This window comes from Tenrec ecaudatus, chromosome 6, assembly GCF_050624435.1.
Source record: "Tenrec ecaudatus isolate mTenEca1 chromosome 6, mTenEca1.hap1, whole genome shotgun sequence".
Classification (NCBI taxonomy): domain Eukaryota; kingdom Metazoa; phylum Chordata; class Mammalia; order Afrosoricida; family Tenrecidae; genus Tenrec; species Tenrec ecaudatus.
The window spans coordinates 133,528,345-133,540,157 of record NC_134535.1 but is presented as its reverse complement, the minus strand read 5'-3'; the positions used below and the strand labels follow the sequence as shown (position 1 = coordinate 133,540,157).

Genomic DNA, 11,813 nt, shown 5'->3' with positions numbered 1-11,813 from the left:
TCCATTTGGTTCTTTTTATTAGAAGAAGTTGAGAAGACAGCAAGTAGGGAAATCCCACAGCGAATGGGGCCATCACACAGACAACCCTTCTGGAACCCAAATCTATGACCCCCCCGCAAAATGTGCTTTGTGGCTTCAGCAATTTATAAAGGGGAAGGGGGAATACTGAAAAAGGCCACTGCTTAATGGTGAAAAGAATGAATCTGTCAAAGTCCAACCCAGCCTACAGCCAAAAGAAAACAATTAAAAATGTGCACAGAGCAAGCCAGCCTCTGCCTGCTGAGAGTAAGGCATTCAGGCGCCAGCCTGGTGAGAGCTCTCAGCCAGCACTGCCAGGCCGCGCGCACCGTGAGGCTGTTGGTCGTGAGGCGCTCGCAGACACACACACCTAGATGGACACGCACACGAGGTTAGCGCTCACACCTAGCAGAGGGAGGTTTGACTGGATTGTGCACTGGTGGTGCTGACTTCATTTTTCCTAAGGGTTTGTGCTGTGCTGAAGCAAATTCTGCTCCTGTGGGGAGTGGGGGGTGGGGTACCTGGGACCGGAGTCTGCTCTCTCTGCTGGCGTCCTCTAGGGATGCATTACATATGGGGGTCCCAAAGTGCAGGCCTGGAGAGCAGGTCTACCTCTGATAGGTACTGTTGCTCCCGTGAAACCGAGTGAGTGTTCTTCCTGGTGGCCACTCTCCTGTGGACCGTTTCCTCAGCTACAGTAATACTGCTCTTTATTTTGTCGGCCGCTGCACCAGTTCACCCAGAGCCTTGCGCTCACTCCACCTAGCACCCAGGGCAGTGACCTTTATCGGGACCAGAATACTCTTAAATTCTACTGTGAATTCTTTCTTCCTAGTTCCCAGCTTTTGCTGGAGATTAGAAAAGGAGGGGAGAAAAATAAACGGAGAAAATCCCATCCTTAATACGGTCAAGACCCTTCCGGTGGGCTCAAACCCTCAGCCCTCACGCCTGGAGCGGCGCCATCCTGCTCGCACCCAGCAGCTCTGGGACATGGCTTACTCACCAGGAGCCTTGCACTCGAACAATTGGAGACTCAGTGCCCGCCCTCCCGAGAGCCAAGATCAGAACTCTAAGCCAGAACGCTCCCCTGCCACTCTCCTTGACACCATGAACAGGCCATCCGCTGGGAGGCCAGTCATCTTGTTTCCTAGCGGCTCTTCAAAGACATGGCCTTAAGAATTCTATTAGGACACTGGGCCACACCACCCACCACCTTCCAGCACGCTCCCTCTGCTCCACGATGGGCGCTGGACTCCGCTTTACAACAATCCTGCTGGTCCTCTTGGTCGAGGAGACCTGGAGAAGGCTGACCAGAAGCAAAACCCATCTGTTCTATGTGCCAATCAATCTGTTCCTGTGCGAATCAGCTCAAGAGGCATCTGGCCAAGTCAGAATCCCTTTGGTGGCTGGCCCCCGCCTTGACAAGAACCATGGTACCAAGGAGAGGTCAAAATAGAGTGCAGGAGGAGGAAGGGCTGTTTGGGCAGTGATTTTACCGAGAGGGTTCCAGAACTCCGTAGTAAGGGTGTGGAAAACCAGTACGCCTCTCCACCCATCAGAATGAGCACAACTTTCAATAGGATGCCAACACAACCGACTGGCCCTCCCGAGCAGGTGGCTCTCCTCTCTAGAAAGAGTCTAGAAAATAAATCATCTCTCAAACAGTACTTCAACTAATGCCTAACCAGCTCACTCCTGTTAGCCCTTCACATGCTACTTCCACTGGGAAACACATACCATGTTACTTCCTTCTCCCTCATAAACTTCCAAAGGTCTCAGCTCTCAGGTGTGAGAGTGGTCATGAGATCCCTGGGCTGGGGCTGGGGCTGCACCCTCTGCCCACTAGGGCCCAAGCTATGTCAGCCTTTGGAAGGCACCTTGGTGAACCAAGGCAGTCTACATTCTGGGGCTATCACCTGACCTCCTTCCTTTACTCTGTGCAAAATTGAAACAGTGTGTGGTACTTGAATGTTTCGACCTATACAAAAATGTTCCCTCCCTCCCCGTCCCTGTGTTTTAAACATTTATATAAATTCTTATTTAAACGGTAAGTTAGAAATCTTATTTACATTAATTTCTTTGTTCTCCCAAAAGATCGTCTAAAATCACACTCCCACCCCTTAATAGGATATAAATGCTCACCTAAATTGGTTTGTATTACTGTGTTAGGAGAGAAAGGGAGAGGAGAGAAACCACCAGTGCGCCTGTTTCCCCATGTCCTCCGATAAATAGCTCCCCATCAGAAGCCAGGCTGCCCGGGTCTCGCAGAGCCCTCCTTCTGTGCACCCCGGACAAAGTGTGCGTTTGGGCCATTCCTCCTGTCCTCCAAACGGATGCAGTCCATCCTGAGGTGTGATTTATTTCCCCTCTCTTCAGTCGTATGCCCCTGGGGTATCACAAAGCCCACGAGGCTGTCCAGGCATGGGGCTCCTCTGGTACTGGCATCACGGACCAGAAGGGAGGCCTGCAGGTGCTGCGGGCCCTGAGGCAGGGTCGGTCCCCGGCCACTGGTCAGTATCACAGCGCATCCTCTTCACTGCAGCCCCCGCCGATCATGTACCGGAACTCCTGGAGGTTGGAGACGCCGTGGAAATGAACGAAAGCTCCAGCAACCACAAAGATGTGAAACAGCTGATGAGAGTGAAACTGGAGACAGAGGAGGAAGGGGGAGACCCATATATTATTAAAGGTCTGCGAAAGAGTCTTCAGATCATGTAATCCTGGTTTAGGCTGAGCAGAGGGTAGGAAATGGCTGTGACAGAGATCAAATTCAGGTGTCCCAAGTCCCTGGAACCTCCACTAGGCAGTATCACATTCTGCTGAGCTACCGGTCAGCTGTCCCTCAGCAAATCACAGGGGCTGCTACACGCGACATGAAATCCTCTCTACTGCTCCCGCAATCTTGGGCGGGCTCAAGGGCAAATCGTGTACGTGTCAGCCCTCTCACTGACACACCGAAAAGAACCCAAGAATTTCTCCATTCCTAGCAGTGGACTACAGATGGACATAGGCGTTGGGGGGATTCTCCTCCATATTCTTTGCTGGTAGACATTTTTGTCCCTTGCATGGACAAAACTACCACAAGGTCACTTAAATATGTTGCCCTTTTTTTTTGATTTATGAATACACAGAGAATTGTTTTCAAGGACTGGGTGAAAGGTTAAAATTACATGGTTAGCAGTGAGCAGCTACTAGCAAGGTTAGCCGTTTGAACCATAAAAGTTTTAGAGCAGCGGTTCTCAACCTGTGGGTCACAACCCCTTTGGGGGCCAAATGGTTCTTTCACAGGGATTGCCCAATTCATTACAGTAGCAAAATGACAGTGATGAAGTAGCAACGAGAATAATGTGATGGTTGGGGGTCCCCACCCCATGAGGCGCTGCATGAAAGGGGCGCAGCACGAGGAAGGTTGAGAAACCCTGCTTCAGAGCTTCAGAAACCCCACGGGACAGTTCCAGTCAGTCTACAGGGTTGCTATGAGCCAGAACCAACTTGATAGCAACAAGTTTAGGTTTTTGGAGGTCTCTTTCAGCTCTTAAGATTCTGGAATGACATGGACTACATTCTATTAACAAAAGACTACGAAGGCAGCACTTGCCCTACCTGCTCGGGTCAGAAGCTGGTCCACAGGCAAGTGATATTTCTGATCTCACTTGCGCCTCGGGAGAAACAGGAGGCGTGCCACTTCCATAGAGAGCTAAGAGCCTCGGAAACTCACAGGGCAGTGCTACCCTGTCCTTAAGGTCAGGCTTGAATTAATTAATAGCAGGGGATTTGGGTTTTTGTCTTGGTTGAATGATATGTCACATTTCAGGAGCGGTAGTGAACTATACCTAATATCATTTCAAAAATTCTATAGCTCTCATTATAGTCTCAACATTAAAAAGTGCAGTGGGAAAGCAGTATTTATCAAAGGAAATGTATTAACTTTAAAAGTACAAACTAAATTTGTTATTTTTATCAATAAAATGGGGCCAGGAATAAAAATCTCTTCATACCAATGTTAAAATTACGATTGAGACAATCTCAGAAAGATAAACTAGCTAATTTTAAGCTCAAAATATTCCTCAAATTCATCATTATCCCTATTTCACAGGTAGCTGAACTAGACATGAAGGAATTAAATGGTCAGCTTAGCCTATAATAATCAGCAATAGACTGAATAACAGAATATCAATAGTCATACTTCATATTAAAGCACGTTCAGTTCTCTACTGTTGAAAATATATTATGCCCTCTTCAGGTGTACAATTTTTCATCTATCATCTCTAATATGTTATCTCCGCTCCTGCCTCCTCTCTTAGCATTAACCACAATCCATTTATCTCTGCCTCTTGTCTAACCAGGAGCCCTGGTTGTGTCGTGGTTATGCGTTGGGCTGCTTAACCACAGAGTCGGCAGTTCGAAACCATCAGCAGCTCCATGGGAGAAACAAGGCTTTCTACTCCTGTAAAGGGTTAACAGTCTAGGAAACTAACAGGGACAGTTCCACCCTAACCCAAAGGGTCTAAGTCAGAACTGACTCAATGGCAGTGAGTTTGAGTTCTGAGATTTTTTTCCTCATCCATCCAAACACTCAATCACATTCAATTTCCCAACACAAATGACTGAAACTCCGTAACAAAAAGAACATTTGTAAACATCTGGTCCGTTCACATTCATTTCAAAAAGAGAAAACTGGGACAAGGAATGGCTAACTACTTGCCGATGTGAAGCACACATTTGGATATTAAACTGGCCTGCTTCCAACTCCAGTTCCACCATTTAACAGCTGTGAGCCCTTGTGTTACCTAACCTAACCTCCCTACACCTCACTTTGCTAATCTGTAAAACAAATAGGTATTATTTAGAGGACAACTATTATTTAGAGGACAACTATTTATTATTATTTAGAGGACAACTATTGATTGGGGACAGGATTATCAGTGCGAAGAGAGGGCTTAGAAAATTAGAATCAAGAGGTAAAGAAAGTTTTGGAAGTCCCTCGCACATTACCGATCATTATCATTCAAGTCTGCATCTGGACTCCCTTCACTGGCATTACTTCTCTGTCTACCAACAACCTAGTAACAAACAGATATGGAAACACACTTAATCACCCCTGTTGCCACTTACCCAGATGTCACACTTGCCAGGAAAAAATCGTTCAGGGATCCGGGCAGCATACAAGGCGGCGCCTGTGATGTAGAGGCTGGCCATCAGCATCAGCCAGCCGATCTGGCCTATGGTGGCCGCCTTCAGGAAGCCCTCCGCGATGACATAGTGCAAAGTAGGTATGACCCCACTCAGGCCCAGGCCCAGGAACACTCCTAAGAAGCACACGGCCCAAAACATTAATGAAGGTAGAAATAAGGACTAGAACATCTCCGAAACAACACAGAACCATGAACCATGAAATCGATTTCAAAGTAGGGTGCAACCTCAGCTTGCTGTCTAAAAGGAAAGGGGGTTCTCCGAACTCTGGGACATTCCCACGGGCAGCAGGACTGAGCTCTAACAGCTGTTTAAGAAAGCAAGAGACCTCCTGCTGAGAGATGGCTTAAGCGCACCTCCAGCACTGGTCGTGAGGTCGCCAGGGTTGGGAAGGACAGCTCCAGGAGGCTATTTAGAGCTCTCTTCATGCCGCTCTGGACAGACCCAGATTGTTTCTAATAAAAGCAATGTCACATATTTACATCTCCTCTTCGAGGTAGCTTCCTGTGGGAAGGTGGGACCGAAGGATGAGGGGAGAAATGATCACAGAATGCAGGGAGGGAAGTATGGACCAACTAAGTCAGTCTCAATAAAACATCCGACTGTCGAAAGTAGAGAGTTAAGATTTTAGCTTACGAAGCATTTGTGAATGACGGATCTAAGAACTCATGTTCACAGACATTCAGAGCTGTGACAGACTGCGGTGGTTTCTTAAAGCCTATGGACACCAGCCGTGAGCTCCGGGTGTCACTAAAGCAGCACGGAACTGCGGCTACATCTGGACACCGGAGACAAGCTGTCCTCTAGATGGCTGCTTTGTAAATGACAAACGTAGGCACACCTGCAGACATGCATACTCAGAGATCAGGGTAAGTGTCAAGAAGACGAAAGGAAAGTGAAAACGCTGGTCACACAAAAAGAACCGAGCAGGCAAAATTTGAAACCCTCCTATTTGGTGTGACCATGAGATGCAACTGCCTCAAGCAAAAGCAACGAACAACTGCTCTTGAGAAGACCACCAAGATATGGAAACACACATCTTGTTCTCTCGCTTGTTCTTCCCGTCTATAAAAGGGGGTATCCCCGCCCCCCCCCAACCGGACTTTTTTTTCAAAACTATGTGTTTTTTTTTAATTGTTTTAACAACCATATCCCCTCTAAAGTACTCTCCATTGCACTTAATACATTTGTCAAATCTGTGATTCCATTCTTGGAAGCATTTTTCAAACTCATCTGTTTGGATGGCTGACAGCACCCCCCTCATTTTTTTTCTTCACCTCTCCCTCATCAAATCACTGTCCTTTCATGTCCCTCTTCTTCATTTGCGGAAACAAAAATAAATCGCACAGAGCAAGGTCAGGTGAGGCAGGTGCAAGGTGCCCCTTACAGAGAGGCGTGCTGCTTTTGCCAAAAGCTGGCGCAGAGATGGCTGCGTGAGCAGATGCATTCTCATGGTGGCAGAACCTGTCCCGTCTGCCACAAACCAGGCCTTTTTTGTCACACACTGTTATGCAATCTTTTCAGAACCCCTAAATAGAGAGCCTCATTAACGGTCTGACCTAGGGGAACAAACTCCAAATGTACTACTACGATTCAACATTTTCATCGTTCAGGAAGTTGATGGACATCAGAATGAGGTTTGTCATTAATCGACAGTTCACCTTTTTTGAAACAAGAAACCACTCATTGCTTGACACAATGGATGGATGGATGGATGGATGGATGGATGGATGGATGGATGGATGGATGGATGGATTGTGGTAAGAGTTGTACGAGCCCCCAATAAAATGATTTTTTTAAAAGCAGTATCTGCAGAGCACAATAAAGTAAAATATAATTAAAAGAAAAGAAAACCACTCGTACACTTGAGTTTTTCCCATAGCGCTGTCCTTGTAAGCGGTGTTCAACATCACACCAGTTTCTGCAGCATTTTTCCTGAGCAGGAAACAAAATTTCACACTGCACACTGTCTTTTAAATTGGCCGTCACAAGAATCAGGTTTGAGCAAAACTGTTTTTACGAAAAACATGCGCTGTGACCAGAGGGAACCTTCCCAGGTGACACCACTGGGCGCACGCCCTCAGAGCGAATTACTCCATGCTGCCTAGCAGGAAAAATGAAAAAATGCATACAAAAGCTCCACTCCCCCCAGCGCAATCCCAGGTGTTTTGGGTACCCCCTCGTATGTTAAGCAAAGACTGCTACTGGTCTTGCCTATCACTCCTTCAGGCAAGAACTCGGGAATTTGGTTCTTGTGGAATATGAACAGGGTGGGCGCTCAGCTCTCATCAGCCCGTTCGTACCTCATGTGCTCACACAGGCTCAGTGGCAGTTAGGGAAGGAAGCCAAGGCCAAGTGCTGCACGTGCGGCCACACCAGCATTCAGGACAAGGGATGAACCTAGAGCTGGGTCCACTGCTCATCCCCAGCCAGAGCGTGGGCTGAGAGAAAAGTGCTGCTCTGAATACTGCTCACTCACTACGGGAGGGAAGATGAAGCCGGAGAGAGCGCCCTCAAGTCTCTCCAGTACATCGAGACTAACTCCACACTCCTACAAGAAGGCTCCACAGACAGTGCCTGCCTTCCCAGAGCCTCTCCGGGGAAATAGGCATCATCTTAAATCGAAAAACCTCTTTTACTACAGGGATAAAGAGTAGCACGGTCAGCAGATAATGAAGTCCTAACGACACCTAAAGATGACACATTTTAAAAGCAAACTGTAACACAGAAACAAAAGGAACCAATCACTACTAAAACATATTCTTTTAAAAATTAATAAATCACTTTACTGGGGGTTCTTACAGCTCATATAACAATCCATACATCAATCGTATCAAACACATTTATACATATGTTGCCATCATCCTTTCCTTTCTGCTGGAGCCCTTGAACTAAAATATCTTCTAGACTGAGAGAAACACCCAGTAATTGTTTAATTTACACAGGTTACGGAGCCACCACCTTCTGGACAGTGTAAAACCATAAACGATACCGACCAGAATGTATCAGGATTGTTTTAATACAGCTAACCATCACCCCGCCATCCAAGTACTTTAAGACTCGCTACTAACATTAAATGCCCCTCGGGGAAAGGAACTATGATTTATTCATCTTAGCTTCCTTCGCAAGCTGACAGCAGCGCCATGCTTGACAAACACATGACTGGTGAAACACAAACGCCCAGTATAAAACCTCCACGTGTCCTTACCTGCTCTTACGCCCCGGTACTCAGGAGTGGCAAACATGTCCCACTGGGAGACGATGATGGCTGCGATACCCAGCACACAGATGACAATCAGATAGATGAAGCAAGGTTGTGGATTGCAATAGAAGGAATAATACAGCCAAGGAACGAAACTTCCCATAATCAGAAGAGCAATGCCAGAGTAGTCTAGTCTGGAATTTAAAAAAAAAGGGGGGGGGGTAATTTAATCATAAAAATTACACCCCACAGCAGGTTTCAATTAACTCCCCATGGTGTGAGCTATTGATAATGGCTAAGAGGCAAACTGGGTTGCTTAATTAAAAAGACAAAAAATGCTTCCCATTAAAAGGTATCAAGAATTCTGCTGGAGATGGTTTTCCTAACCCAATGACTCTAAATGACTGATAAGAACACAGCCTTTATAGACACTTACTTGGAGAAGATCCGGGAGACCCCTTCCGAGTGGCAGTAGACGGTGTGGAAGAGCCATGAGAAAGAAAGGCAGAGGATAGCCCCCAAGAAGAACAAGCCAAAGACGACCTTCTCTTGTAGAGGGGCCACAAAAGAGATGTTGGGGCGAAACATATAAAAGATCCCCAGGCACAGGAAGAATACACAACCTAGGAAACAAGGACAAAGGGCAGAGAAGGATCATCATTTTGAAAACACAGCATTACGCTTTCAATCGTTTACAAAACCAACCACACTGCTCTCTAGTCGATTCTGATTCGCAGCAACCCTCAACTGCGGTTGACAACCTGAACTGAAAGTTACATGACAATCAGCGCTTGCAATGCCTGAAGCTTAGCCAAACTTTCGTTGCATCTCACACAGGGCTGGTATCCCATATATCCCAGCTTCACAAACTGAATGTACAGAGCACGATAAACTACTGACGGAAGCGCGCGCATCAGAAGGAGCCAAGAGTGCCACTTCCTCTTATGAAATTTAATTCCTAAGGTTCGGGGCACATGCGCTGTAGTCCAGCCTTCAGAGGTCCTCTTTGCTTTTGCGATCCATCTCAACACCCTTGAACTCTGCCAAGAACTGCTGCTTTCCTCAGCAGGAGCAAAAGGGCATTATGCTTCTCTGGTCCTCGCCAGCTGGCCCAACAGATTGAAGAAATTTATTAGAGAGAGAAAACGCCTATTCAGCCTTTCCATATCCAGGTCTTAAACTGTTCTTCTCCATAGAAAGACACCAGGTTCGTAACTGCTTAGGAAAGGGTTACAGAAATCAAAAAGTTAACACTTGCTGAGTGATTTTTGTTCATGCATTTAATAAACCAATTACCTAGGAATTGGAAGTTAGCAAAAAGTTGCTTTGATTTTCTATTTTTACTACTATACTAATGGGCAGGAAATTGGGGGACGTAACAGGTATGATATGTGAGATAACTAGTGCAGGTCAAACGGGGTTCCCCTCACTGTCATCGACTCAATTCTGACTCATAACAACCCTACAGAACTGCCCTTTTAGTGTCTGAGACTGTAACTCTCTATGGGAGCAGAAACATGGTCTCTCTCCGCGGAGCAGCTAGTGGTTTCAAACAGCTGACCTCGAAAGCCAGCAGCCCCGCAGCTGCACTGCACCACCAGGGCTCTTCCAAGGGGGTCAGACCAGAAATGATTTAGTAGTCACAGGTGGTACAACCACTGTCATGGAGCTCACTGCAAAACACTCTTATCATCCCAAAAAGAAACCCTGTACCCATAGATGTCACATCCCTCCGCCCACCCCAGGCCCCCAAGCGCCCCCCCTCCACCCCTGAAACTACTAAGCAACTCTGTTGCTTTGACTCGGCCTCTTCTAGACATTCCATGCTAACAGAATCAAATCATATAATATGCTGTCTTTTAAGTGTGGCATCTTTCATTGTTCTCCAGATTCACCCGTGATATACTAAGTGCCAGGCCCCATTCCTTTCTATGCCTAAGCAACATTCCATCGTAGGACTCGTGTAGCCCATGCGCACTTGTCTGCACTGTGAGCGTTGGTATTCGTGGAATCGCTAGTCACGTGCTAGAGGCCTGTCTAGCTTTCTGAGGACCTGCTGAGCGGTTTGCAGTAGGGACTGCACCATTGCCCATGAACATCAGCAATATAAGCGGGTTCTAACCTCCACACCCCCTCCAATACTTCTTTTTCTGGACACTGTGGGGGCAGGTGAGGGGGGACTACGTAACAAAATTTTAAAAATTTATTGGTTGCTTATGCTTTCACTGACATATCTAAGCAAGTGATGCCCAATCCAAAGTCACAACATTTACATCAGTTTTCTTCTGAGTTGATTTTTGTATACTATGTGAATTAAAGCCCTGCTTCGTTCTTTTGCATGAAGATATCTAATAGTTCAATAGTCCCAGTACCACTGTTGCAAAGACTACTCTTTTCCCAGTGAATTCTTTCTCTAAAATCTAATCATGATGTGGAAAAGCTTTTTGCAAATCACAATCTACTTAAAGTCAATGAAAAATTAACTATAAATAGTCCAAATAATGATATCTAAAATCCGCTTATTTCTATTATTGAACAAATTCATCTAACGGCTCGTTAAAATATAGTATAGTTCATATAGAACCTTTTCCTTTACCGGAAAATCTAGTAGAAAAAAATATGATTTAGCTGCAAGTAAAACCACAGTATAAACTAGGATAACCACAAAGTAAACCTGTGAGAATTTTTAACATTAGAACTTCAGGAAGTAAAATGGTAAAATTCCAAATGTTTTCCTCCTCTAAGTAAAACTGTACAAAATCCTTAGAAAAAGAAAACAGGTGAATCACCATTCATTACACAGCCGATATTATATACCTAAGAGATGTGTCCAGATGTTGCCCGTCTCCGTGTGTATTCTGAAAATGCTCTTAAAACAGGCCCGGAAAGAAGGCATAGGGGGCCGGTGTCCGTGCAAAAGGAAGTCGTTATCCTTGAGCCAGTCGGGGAGAACGTCATGAGGGATGACTCGCCACCGACCTTCCCACACCTAGAAGGAAACATATTATCAAACGTCTGTCACTTTGTCAGCTCGACAACATTGGTTGCAGACAACCGTCTCTTACAACACTACTTTAATAAAAGAAAAATAATTGATTTTTTAAAAGGCAAACACCAAAAAAGCGTAATGACCTATCTCATGAGTTCTTAAAAACTAATGAAGAAGGTATTTTTTAAATGGGTAGGTTTTCTTAAGATAAGGAAAAGGTAGATGAAGACCTGCCACCTCCTTAGGGAAGCAAAATAAAAAAGACAAAGTAAATAACTGTATCGGGCACATGCCCTCTTGAATGGTTTCAGTTCAGGCATTGTTTCACTCTGGCTACCTGTCCCCTTCTCTCACCCACCAAACCAGGCTCTGCCTCTGAAGTGCCCCTGCTGTGTTAAATATGGTCAATTT

At 45.9% G+C, this 11,813-nt stretch overlaps 1 protein-coding gene across 1 annotated transcript in view; it reads right to left on the bottom strand.

The window, feature by feature from the left end:
* Positions 1–11,813, bottom strand: part of ADIPOR2 (adiponectin receptor 2) — a 61,791-nt gene continuing 49,978 nt past the window's right edge. Inside the window, exons 4-8 of the mRNA XM_075552253.1 lie at positions 11,231–11,402; positions 8,850–9,036; positions 8,420–8,607; positions 5,134–5,327; positions 1–2,664 (exon numbers count right to left, since the gene is read on the bottom strand). Of these exons, the coding sequence (XP_075408368.1) occupies positions 2,536–2,664; positions 5,134–5,327; positions 8,420–8,607; positions 8,850–9,036; positions 11,231–11,402 (870 nt within the window). The 3' untranslated portion in view covers positions 1–2,535. The remainder of the gene's footprint in view (positions 2,665–5,133; positions 5,328–8,419; positions 8,608–8,849; positions 9,037–11,230; positions 11,403–11,813) is intronic.